General features: G+C 37.5%; 1 protein-coding gene across 1 annotated transcript in view; it reads left to right on the forward strand.

Annotated features, from left to right (window-relative positions):
* LOC105486306 (inorganic pyrophosphatase 2) overlaps positions 1-12,369 on the forward strand; it is a 112,064-nt gene that overhangs the window by 37,904 nt on the left and 61,791 nt on the right. Inside the window, exon 7 of the mRNA XM_011749141.3 lies at positions 11,734-11,860. Coding sequence (XP_011747443.1) covers positions 11,734-11,860 — 127 coding nt within the window. The remainder of the gene's footprint in view (positions 1-11,733; positions 11,861-12,369) is intronic.

The following is a 12,369-nucleotide window of genomic DNA, read 5'->3' on the forward strand; positions in this document are numbered from 1 at the left end:
AGTGCCTAGTTTGTTGAAGGTTTTTATCATGACAGAATGTTGGATTTTATCACATGCTTTTTCTATATCTATTGAGATGATCATATGGTTTTTATTCTTAGTTTTCTTTATGTGGTGAATCCCATTTATTGGTTTGTATATGTTCAACCATCCTTGAATTCCTGGAATAAACCCTACTTGATCATGATGAATTGTGTTACCTTTTTAATGTGCTTTTAAAGGACACAAGAGCACCAGTGGAGCGTTGAAGCCTCCCACTATTGTATTGCTCAGTTTTCTTAGGTTTAGTGGTAGTTGTTTTATGAATCTGGGTGCTCTGATGTTGCATGCATGTATACTTAGGATAGACCTTGATGACTGTGTGCCTTGGTGATATTCATCTTGCATAGTATCTCTCAAGTGTTCTCTGAATTTCTTGTATCTGGGTGAAGAATATGGAACACTTCATGAATATGCCTATCATCCTTGCATCTTATAGCCAGAGCAGTTTATTCCTTTAGTTAATAAGACCTGAAATAATATTTACTGAATATGAAATAAATATATGATTACCATCTAAAGAATAGTTCTTTGTTAGTGGTATGCTCCTTTCTTTCATGCCTGGCTATGAGATGAGTGGTTGAATCAGCTGTAAGAAACATAGTGGTAGGAAGTCTCTTTTAACACCACATTGTTAATAGGCAGAGGGAAAGAAGCAGAGTCCTGGAAGTTGGTAACAGACTTAGAACCACAGATATAGAAAACTTTAATGTTGTAAGTCCCTTGAGGGATTTTTGTATTGCTTATTCAGTGTCTAAGAAAACTAAATGTTATACTTTGAGCATAGATTTGTTGAATTGATTTGGATTGAATTGAAGTGTGGTGGTTTTGTAAGAATTCTACCATTTATTCCTAAGCATCTTTTTTGGTTTGATTGAGTTTTCCTTTCTAGTTTTTAACAGTGTTACAGCAAAACAGTGCTTTGTTTGAAATAAAACTGTGCCTTTCTGTTGCATGTGAAGTCAAAGGGTGTGTCTCATTCTGAGGCAACTTGGTAAATCTGCTGGGCATGCTTCCTTGCTTGCTTTATAACCCATACATGTCTTACCTGTTCTTATATTGTTTGAAATTTTAAAGTAAATTTTGTGAATAAAAATAGATAAAATAATTTAGAATGTGCTTTTTTTTTTTTTTTTTGAGACAGAAGTCTCACTGTGTCGCCCAGGCTGGAGTGCAGTGGCATGATCTCGGCTCACTGCAAGCTCCGCCTCCCGAGTTCATGGCATTCTCCAGCTTTAGCCTCCGAAGTAGCTGGGACTGTAGGCGCCTGCTACCATGCCCAGCCAATTTTTTGTATTTTTAGTAGAGAAGCGGTTTCACCGTAGTAGCCAGAGTGGTCTCGAACTCCTGACCTCGATCCACCTGCCTCAGCCTCCCAAAATGCTGGGATTACAGGCGTGAGCCACCGCGCCCGGCCTAGAATGTGGTTTTTAAAAGCTATATGTGATTTCCAGGAATTCTGATACCCTGCTGCCAGAGTCATCTACAGGATTTCTCAACTTTGACACTATTGATATTACAGATGGATAATTCTTTATGAGAGAGGACTGTCCTCTGAAGCATCCCTTGCCATTTCCTAGGAGATGCTAGTAATACCTCCTCCCCAGTTGTGACAACCCAAAATGGATATTGCCAGATATCCCCTAGAGGGCAACATTGGCTTTGGTTGAGACCCTCTCATCCAGTGTATCTAGTGTGTTAACCAGTATAGCCGACTTTAAACTGGCAATTATGTGATAACTTCAAATTTGAACATTTTTGTTTTATAAAGGATCTTACATGTCTTTTGGTCCAATATACCATACCCTCCCGAAGCCTTCTGTTCTCCAGGCTTTTTATTCTAGTTGTTTATCTGACAGTTTCTAGATTATTTTCCACTCTGGTTACTTTTCACTAGATCATCTCTGTTAATGCCCCTGTTAGAATGGAGCAATCTGGGCTCAGTGGCTTATGCTAGTAATCCCAGCACTTTGGGAGGCAAGCTAAGAGGATCTCCTGAACCCAAGAGTTCAGGACCAGCCTGGGCCACATGGTAAGACTGAGTCTCAGAAAAATAATAATAAATAAATAGAATGGCATACTACCACAGCTAAACGCCCCTCTCTAAATATGATCCAGCCTGTATAAGTTAGCAATTACATACGCAGTTGTGAAATTTTTCTATGGAGTACTTTATTTTTGATGTGTATTCAGAGCTGCAAATATCGTCCATATCTTTATAATCACTTGTCGTATGTTCCTTTTGGACTTGAGAATCTAGAATTTAAGCAGCCAGAGTCCAAACTTGAGGAAATGTATCAGAAATACTTTGTGATTGCAGCTGGTAAGAAGCATGCCGGAGGGCGGGGACTGGGAAAGGAACAGACAGTATTTCAGACAATGGAGACCTCAACTGTAGAGGGAAATTCTTTGTTTATAATGTCTTTTCCCGTGGATAGTGTTGTCATTATATTTCCTCCACAGATGTAGCTTTAGCTATTAACCCCTGGAGGCATGCAAAAAGAGCAGCTGAGCTAATCACACAGTGGCTTCTGTGAGTTGGTGCCAGTGTCAGTTCAGAGGAGCCCATATAAGTCTGCACATCTCCCATTTTCCATCTCCAGAGACATCTTTCTGTAGTTTTTCAAGTAGGAGTCTAATTTTGTAGTGGAAGCAGCTTAGTTGTTTACCTGTAATTTGCAGACTAAGAAAGATGAAACTTCTTTTTCTATTAAGAAATAGAAAAGCAGGTTAAGAAATCAGAGGTTTGGTGTTTTTTTAAGAATGCTATAAACAATGGTTACATGCCCTTTTATAGAATTAGATCACTGTAGGAAATAACATATAAAGTATCCCTCAGAAAATCTACTTCCTTGTCTTTGATCCTTTAAGATACATATACTTCATGAGGCACATACTTTTCAAAAAAAAATTTCTCCTAGCATTTTTGTTTACTGAGAATGGTAAGGGGAAAAATGAATGATTTCCTTTAGGAACCCAAACCTTAATACTGATGCTTATAGTAAAGTACTAGTCTGTAAACCATTGTTTGAGGTACTCTATATGGATTATCTCATTTTATTCTTAAAACTGCTGCCTTGTGAAACAGGTATTTTTATTTTCAAATTTAATGTAAAATTATATTCCAAAGAAGTTAAGTAATTTCCCCAAACTTACATTGCTAGTAAGTTGGCAGAATTGGGATTGAATTCCAGGTATCTTGTCCTGGAGCCTGTGTTCCTAGTCTCTATACCAGGGGTGTCCAATCTTTTGGCTTCCCTGGGCCACATTGGAAAAATAATTGTCTTGGGCCACACATAAAATATACTAACACTAACAATAACTGATGAGCTAAAAAATAAATAAATAAAATCTCATAATATTTTATGAAAGTTTATGAATCTGTGTTGGGCCACATTGAAAGCCATCCTGGTCTACATGCTGCCCATAGGGCATGCGGGTTGGACAAGCTTGCCCTATCCCCTTCTGCCTCTACTGCTAATATTTGTGAGAATTGATCCACATATTTATATCCATCCTATTTATATTCTTTACAATTTGCAGGTTATAGCCATATGATTTCAACTTTTATTATTTAAAATGACAGAATTCTAATTTTTGAGATTTGCTTTATTAAGATACGTTTGATTAAATTCAAGTCTTGATTTAAATCAGCTGCATTAAAGTTTATGTTCTTTTGCTTTAATTTGATAAATGTTTGTATTTTTTGATTGACATTTTTAAGAAATTATCTGATCAATTTTGTAGTTAAACACAAAAAATTAAGTATTTTGTTCATTATAGAATAAACTTGAAGGTAGCTATTGGAAAGAAGTGAACCATTCACTTAATGATAACAGTTTCGAGAGAGGACTTAAGGGATAGGAGCTGTTTTATTATGGTTCATTTTGACATGTATATAACAACCTTCATTATCATCAAAAATAATTTGTGATTAATTTTTAAATTGAGGTTCAATTCACATAAAATTAACCATTTTAAAGTATACATTTTAGTGGCAGTTAATACATTCACAGTGTTGTATAACCATCACCTGTATCTGTCTAGTCCCAAACATTTCATGACCTCAAAAGGAAACCCCATCCCCATTAGCAGTCACTCCCCATTTCATTCTCTAACTGGCCCCTGGCAACCACTGATTTACTGTCTCTATGCTATAGGTTTACCTATTCTGGATATTTCATGTAAATGGTCTCATATAATATGTAACCTTTTGTATCTGCCCCTTTCACTTAGTGTGCTTTTGAGATTCATCCGTGTTGTAGCATGTATTGGCACTTCATTCCCTTTTATGGGTGAATAATAGTCCACTGATGGATATATTACCTTTTACTTTTCCATTCATTAGTTGTTGGGCATTTGGCTTGTTTCTACCATTTGGCTATTATGAATAGCGCCACTATGAACATTCATGTACGAGTTTTTGTTTGAATACTCTTATCCATTTTATTCACCTAGGAGTGGAATTGCTGGGTCATATGGTAATTCTGAATTTAACTCTTTGAGGAACCACCAAATTGTTTTCCCCAGCATGTTAACTCCCACGAACAATATTCAAGGATTCCAGTTTCTCCAGATCCTTACCAGTACTCATTATTTTCCCTTTTTGGTTTATAGCAATCATCCTAGTGGTAGTGAAATGGTATTGTGATTTTTTGAAATTAAAACAAGCTTATGTCTGATTTCATCTTAAACAAATGTGAATAATTATTTTATCCAAGAAAGTAATGCATTAAAAAAAAAATAGTTTTAGCCATAAATGTGAAGTAGATTTTTTTCTAGCTTTATTGAGTTATAATGGACATATAATAAACTGTACCTATTTAAAGTGTACACAAATCGATGAGTTTTGATATAATTACATGCAAAATTATTATCAAAAATAAGAAAATGAACATATTTATCACCCCCAAATGTTTTCTTACACTTCTTTGTAATCTCTTCCTTTGACATTCCCAACCTTCTGTCCTCAGGCAAGGACTGATCCGCTTTCTCAGTACAGTTTGACAAGAGAAGCAGTTTTGGCTCAGTTTGGGGTGTGAATCCCAGGTCTTCCATTCACTAGTTCTGTGGTCTCAGGCAAAAGTTATTTAACTGCTGTGAATCCCAGTATCTTTATTTCCAAGATGGGGATAATATCTACACTCTACACTAGTTTTTGTAAGTGAAGAATAAAATGGTACCCATAGAAGATATCCTCTAGTGCCCGTCACACAGTATGTGTTTGGTAAATCATTTTCTTTTCTCCTTGTGTACTATTTGTTTTTCCTTTTAAATATTTCACTACCCTTATCTAGACTATCCACTGTCACGTCTCTAATCTAGATCCAAATTACCTCATGTCTATAGTGTTATAGTCTTCTGATTTGTTAGCCTCTATCTTGTCCTTTTATCATATTGGAGAACCTACCTTGACTCTCTGTTCCTAGATCAGGGCAGTGGCATTAGAAATGAAGAAGGCACAGCTATGAGAAATGAGGCACATAGTGTTGATATTACATGTTTAAACTCACTATGTGTTCAGTCTTATATTCTTTTCTGCCCTGAGGTATCTAAGTCACCCAAATTAAGACTGTAAATCCTTGAGAACAATTCATTCTTTCTTTTAATACACAGTGCCTAATATAGAGCTGAGTACTTAATAGAGGCTAAACATGTAAGAGTCTAATATAATTGTGTATATTCCCCTGGAATTCAGATTTCAGTTAGTATATACAGTCACGTTAGTTGTGTTAGCTAATTACAATTCCATACAGATTTATGTTAATATTTTAGAATCAACTTCCAAATATTCTGACAGGATTTATTTGACTTTATGACTTAAAATTCTAGTTTTTTTTCCCTCAAAATAAATAATTTCAGGACAGAGAAGTGACTTTTTTTCTACATACCTTGTTTTCTAAATGTGAAACTGCATTTTGAATTATGAAGAAATTTGTTCTGAAGCATGTGTTCAAATTCTAGGTTTACAGTGAAAATCTATAGCCAACCAAACCTTTAAAAATAAAAGGATGTATAGAAAGAATGCACGCATATAAACTTGACATTGGCAGCTTGAGGGAGCCTCACTGAAATAACTTTCTTAAGCACATGGAACATCTGCTTAAGTCACACTATTTCTGGATTTCTCTTAAAATATTTTTGAAGTATTTTGCGAAACCTGTTTTGTCAATATCATTTATTATTTTCTTAAGGCTTTACTCCATTATGTTTTACTTTTCACTAGTAACTGATAAATGTGGTTTGTAAAAAAGGTACTATGAAGCAATTTAAAAGGATTCTCAGGTCTCTTTTCCCCTCAAGCAGGAGGAATCAAGTTTATATTATGTAATGGTTTTATTTTCTATTTAGTGTGAGCTTCTAGGCCTAGTGGATATCTTAAATTTCAAGACATGTAAATAACTTCAGTTTCAGCACAGATTGCAATAGGTTGAAACTGTAAACAGGTCCACTTTCTTGGTGCCTAACTTTTTAAATATATAGATTGTTTTTACTTACATAATGTGATGAGATTTTGATTTGTTAATTAAAAAATTGCTCTTAGACCTTAAAATGACATTTTTCTTAACTTTTAAATTTTAGAATATTGACCATTATATGAAACTTTGTAGGTAGGCATAAGGGAATAAGTTATACACATATTGAAAATCTCAGGTTCACTGATGATAGCTGCCAGTGACTGGAGTAGTATTGCCAATGGAAGATGTGCCAGCTTAGTTAGTTACTGTCATCTACTCATTCCTTGTATTCTGCCTCTTGGTCATCTTTGATTCTCATTTATCTTTAAATTTTCTTGGTAATAAAATAATGCACTTCTAGCCACACTTGCCTAGGCTGTCTTATGTCCATAATTTCCAGGCTTGTTCAGTGGAATGAAATTAAAAGTTTTGCTTCAACTGCTGATTCCTCTGGATAGAATAATAAAAATGATCCCCTTTGTAGACTTAGGTCTGGCAGCCAGAGAAATTTCCTCCAGAACAGAGAAAGCAAAATATGGAGGAGAAGATCAAAATGACAGGCAACTACCTATTGTGTGAGAATTCTGCAAACACTAAGCAGGGATATTAATTTAAACCACAAGGTAGTTATATCATGAATGAGCTTGAGCATCTTTTTATACCCTTAAAGGCTGTTTTCATTTCTTCTGTGAATTGCCTGTTCGTGGTTTCTTCCATTTCAGTTGAGTTTTTTCCGTTTATTTATTTTTTATTTTTTATTATACTTGAAGTTCTGGGTTACATGTGCAGAACATGCAGTTTTGTTACATAGGTATATGTGTGCCATGGTGGTTTGCTGCACACATCAACCCGTGACCTACATCAGGTATTTCGCCTAATGCTATCCCTCCTCTAGCCCCCAAGCCCCAACAGGCCTTGGTGTATGATGTTCCCCTCCATGTATCATGTGTTCTCATTGTTCAACTCCCACTTGTGAGTTAGAACATGAGTTCTGGTTAAAGTCTGTTTTATCAGAGACCAGGATTGCAACTCCTGCTTCTTTTTGCTTTCCATTTGCTTGGTAGATCTTCCTCCATCCCTTTATTTTAAGCCTATGTGTATCTTTGCACATGAAATGGGTCTCCTGAATACAGCACACTGATGGGTCTTGACTCTATCCAGTTTGCCACTCTGTCTTTTCATTGGGGCATTTAGCCCATTTACATTTAAGGTTAATATTGTTATATGTGAATTTGATCCTGTCTTTATGATGCTAGCTGGTTATTTTGCCCATTAATTGATGCAGTTTCTTCCTGGCATCAGTGGTCTTTACAATTTGGCACGTTTTTGGAGTGGCTGGTACTGGTTGTTTATATCCATGTTTAGTGCTTCCTTCAGGAGCTCTTGTAAGGCTGGCCTAGTGGTGACAAAATCTCTCAGCATTTGCTTGTCTGTAAAGGATTTTATTTCTCCTTCACTTATGAGACTTAGTTTGGCTGGATATGAAATTATGGGTTGAAAATTCTTTTAAGAATGTTGAATATTGGCCCCCACTCTCTTCTGGCTTGTAGGGTTTCTGCCGAGAGATCCGCTGTTAGTCTGATGGGCTTCCCTTTGTGTGTAACCTGACCTTTCTCTCTGGCTGCTCTTAACAGTTTTTCCTTCATTTTAACCTTGGTGAATCTGACAATTATATATGTTGGGGTTGCTCTTCTTGAGGATTATCTTTGTGGTGTTCTCTGTATTTCCTGAATTTGAATGTTGGCCTCCCTTGCTAGGTTGGGGAAGTTTTCCTGGATAATATCCTGAAGAGTGTTTTCTAATTTGGTACCATTCTCCTCGTCACTTTCAGGTACACCAATCAAACGTAGTGGTCTTTTCATGTAGTCTCATATTTCTTGGAGGCTTTGTTCGTTTCCTTTCACTCTTTTTTCCTCTAATCTTGTCTTCTCTCTTTATTTCATTATTTGATCTTCAATCACTGATATCCTTTATTCTGCTTGATCGAATTGGCTATTGACGCTTATGTATGCTTCACAAAATTCTTGTACTGTGGTTTTCAGCTCCATCAGGTCATTTAAGCTCTTCTCTACACTGGTTATTCTAGTTAGCCATTTGTCTAACTTTTTTCCAAGGATTTAGCTTCCTTGCGAAGGGTTAGAATATGCTTCTTTAGCTCGGAGAAGTTTGTTATTCTTGACCTTCTGAAGCCTACTTCTGTCAACTTGTCAAACTCATTCTCCATCCAGCTTTGTTCCATTGCTGGCGAGGAGCTGCGATCCTTTGGAGAAGAGGCGTTCTGGTTTTTGGAATTTTCAGCCTTTCTGCTCTGGTTTCTCCCCATCTTTGTGGTTTTATCTACCTTTGGTCTTTGATGTTGGTGACCTGCGGATGGGGTTTTGGCATGAATGACTTTTTTGCTGATGTTGGTGCTATTTCCTTTCTGTTTGTTAGTTTTCCTTCTAACAGGCCCCTCAGCTGCAGGTCTGCTGGAGTTTGCTGGATGTCCACTCCAGACCCTGTTTGCCTGGGTTTCACCAGTAGAGGCTGCAGAACAGCAAATATTGCTGCCTGAAGCTTTGTCCCAGAGGGGCACCTGCCTATATGAGGTGTCTGTCAGCCTCTACTGGGAGGTATCTTGCAGTCAGGCTACACAGGGGTCAGGGACCCACTTGAGGAGGCAGTCTGTCTGTTATCAGAGCTTGAACGTCATGCTGGGAGAACTACTGCTCTCTTCAGAGCTGTCAGGCAGGGACGTTTAAGTCTGGAGAAGCTGGCTGCTCCCTTTTGTTCAGATATGCTCTGCCCCCAGAGATGGCATCTAGAGAGGGAGTAGGCCTTGCTGAGCTGCGGTGGGCTCCGCCCAGTTCGAGCTTCCCTGTGGCTTTGTTTACACTGTGAGCATAGAACTGCCTATTCAAGCCTCAGTAATGGTGGACACCTCTCCCCACACCAAGCTCCGGCGTCCCAGGTCTATCTCAGACTGCTGCGCTAGCAGCAAGCAAGGCTCCATGTGCGTGGGACCCACCAAGCCAGGCATGGGAGGGGATCTCCTGGTCTGTCGATTGTGAAGACTGTGGGAAAAGCACAGTATTTGGGCAGGAGTGCACCATTCCTCCAGGTACAGTCACTCACGGCTTCCCTTGGCTGGGAAAGGGAAATCCCCCGACCCCTGGTGCTTCCCAGGTAGGGCGACATCCTGCTCTTCTTCGGCTTACCCTCCGTGGGCTGCACCCACTGTCCAACCCAACCAGTCCCAGTGAGATGAACCAGGTACCTCGGTTGGAAATGCAGAAATCACCTGTCTTCTGCGTTGATCTTGCTGGGAGCTGCAGACCAGAGCTGTTCTTGTTCAGACATCTTGGAAGCAACCTTCTATTTTGTTTTTAACCATTAAAATAAACTTTAAGTCATTATGTGTATATATATAACATATATTACAATAGAGTGTATTCATTTTAAGTATATAGTGAGTTTTGACCTATGTATACACACACATAACCTCCTCCTTCAATTAAAATATGAAGCATTTCCATCACCCCAGAAGGGTCCCCCTTTCCCCTTTGCAAAGTCTTTCTGATTCCCAGCATTCTAGGTTGGTAGTGTTTTTAAGAATTTTAAAAATTTCATTTTTTTGTCTTCTGGCTTACATTGCCTCTAAAGAGAAATTGGCTGTCATTCTGATCAACATACCCTTATGTAATCTTTTTTCCCCTCTATCTCCTTTTAAGATTTATTCTCTGTCATTGTCACTGGTTTTCAGAACTTTGATTATGATGTGCTTCACTTTGGATTTTTTTTTGTTTATTCTGATGGGCGTGCACATGTGTGTGTGTGTGTGTGCATGCGTGCTTTCTCAATCTGTGGGTTTATACTTTTCATCAAATTTGGAAAATTTTTGGTTGTTATTTATTCAAGTATTTTTCTGCTTCCTCTTTCCCATTCTGGAATTCCATTTATACATGAGATAGAGTGCTGGATGCTGTCCGAGAGGACACTGGGATTGTTAATTTTTTCTTATCCTTTTTGTTTCTCTGCTGCACTTTGGAAAGTTTCTGTTACAGTGTCTTCAGGTTCACTAATTTTCTCTTTGGCAATATCTATTTTGTTGTTAAGCTTATTGAGAGAATTTTTCATTTCAGATCATGTATGTCTTAGCTTTTAAAGTTCCATTTGGTTCTTTTTATGTTTTCTATTTCTCCCTTCCATATTGTCATGCTTTTCTTTAAATCTTTGAGCATATTTACAGTAGTTGTTTTGAGGTTCCTATCTGTTAAATCATCTCACATTTCTGGAAATGTTTCTGTTGAATGATTTTTAATCTTTTTCCCCATTTAGAGCTTACATTTTCTTGTGTATTGACAGAATTTTGGATGTTGTGTTATGTTGAGTGCCTGGATGTTGTTGTCTTCCTTTAAAGAATATTTGTTTTTACAGGTAGTTAATTGTGAGTCAGTTTGGTTGTATCCAGGCACTTTTAAAACTTTGTTAGCACAGGTCTAGAGTAACCTTTATTTGAGAGCCAGTTTAGTCCTACCATTAAGGCATGCCTGTTATAGGTTCACTAATGAATGCCCCTTGTGTTGAATGAGGTTTTCCTGGGTGGTTGGAACTCATTTTATAGATCTCTGGCAGTTATTCTTCTCTTGACTTATAGAGTCTCATCCCATGCATGCACAGGTTAGTGTTTAATCCGTGTCTCAAGGGAACCCCAATGTATATTGCTGTAGTTATTTCTTATCTCTAGTACCATGCCCTACAAATTCCAGCTGCCTCATCCTCTCCATTTTTTTTTAAACTCTGTTCTTTAACCTCAGTGAGATCCCTGTCCTCTTACAGGGTTCCTTTCTCTCTACCGTGGTTTGGAACGTGTATTGAGCAGAAAGCCAGGGCAATCAGATGTCTTTTCTCGTTTGTTTACTTCTCTCTGGGGTCACAGTCCTGTACTGCCTGTTGTTTAATGTCTGAAATGAGTGATTTCATATATTCTGTCCAGTTTTTTAGCTATTTGCAATGGGAGGGCAAGTTGTTTGTTTATCAGTAAAGTAATTCAATCATTGGTGAAAGTGGAAATTTTGAGAAAGTTAACTCTAAAGGGACATTCATTGCAAGGCAGACTTTGGCTATTTTCATGTTATTTTTAATTATTGAGGCTTTATTACATTTCAGTCTGTAGTTCTTTTCATCTTTTATATGGATTTTGTGATATGTGAGTAAACTCTCCAAAGCCTATAGTGAATTTCTGTTCTCTTTAAAGATTCTTTCTTGTGGAGAAGTTATTCATGTGAAGATTCTCGGAATTTTGGCTCTTATTGATGAAGGTGAAACAGATTGGAAATTAATTGCTATCAATGTGAATGATCCTGAAGCCTCAAAGTTTCATGGTAAGACTGTTACTTTCCAGAAAGTGAAAGTAAATTAGTATGTCATTGGAATTCTTAGAACTTAAAAGAAGTTCACATAGGGGAGTTAAATGTACTTTTTAAAAACGAGAGAAGAAAAGAGGTAGATAGACACATTATATTTTAAATGAAGAAAGTACATTCTACTGGTTTCCCTCTATTCCCTTTTTCTTCCCTCTCCTGTCACCTCTCTTTCACTCTCCTCCTCTCCCTTTCACTCCTTCCTTCCCTCCTTTCTTCTTTCCTTCCATGGTTTTGATGGCCCACCTGCTATTGGGAATTGTTTTGAAAGCATCCTTTGACTAGGAATAAAAGCATACAATACTGGCATTTGTACCTTGAAATCTCTTTTGTTCATATGACTAACAAGAAGAAACTAAGGAAGGAGTGTCATTGACAGCAAAAGCTATTTCTGCACCTAGTTTTTGTCTCTTCTTGTACAAATGAAGGAAGAAGTAACTGCCTTCTAATGAAATTTTGATGTGCTAGAA

The sequence above is a fragment of the Macaca nemestrina genome, chromosome 3 (genome assembly GCF_043159975.1).
Source record: "Macaca nemestrina isolate mMacNem1 chromosome 3, mMacNem.hap1, whole genome shotgun sequence".
Taxonomy (NCBI): Eukaryota; Metazoa; Chordata; class Mammalia; order Primates; family Cercopithecidae; genus Macaca; species Macaca nemestrina.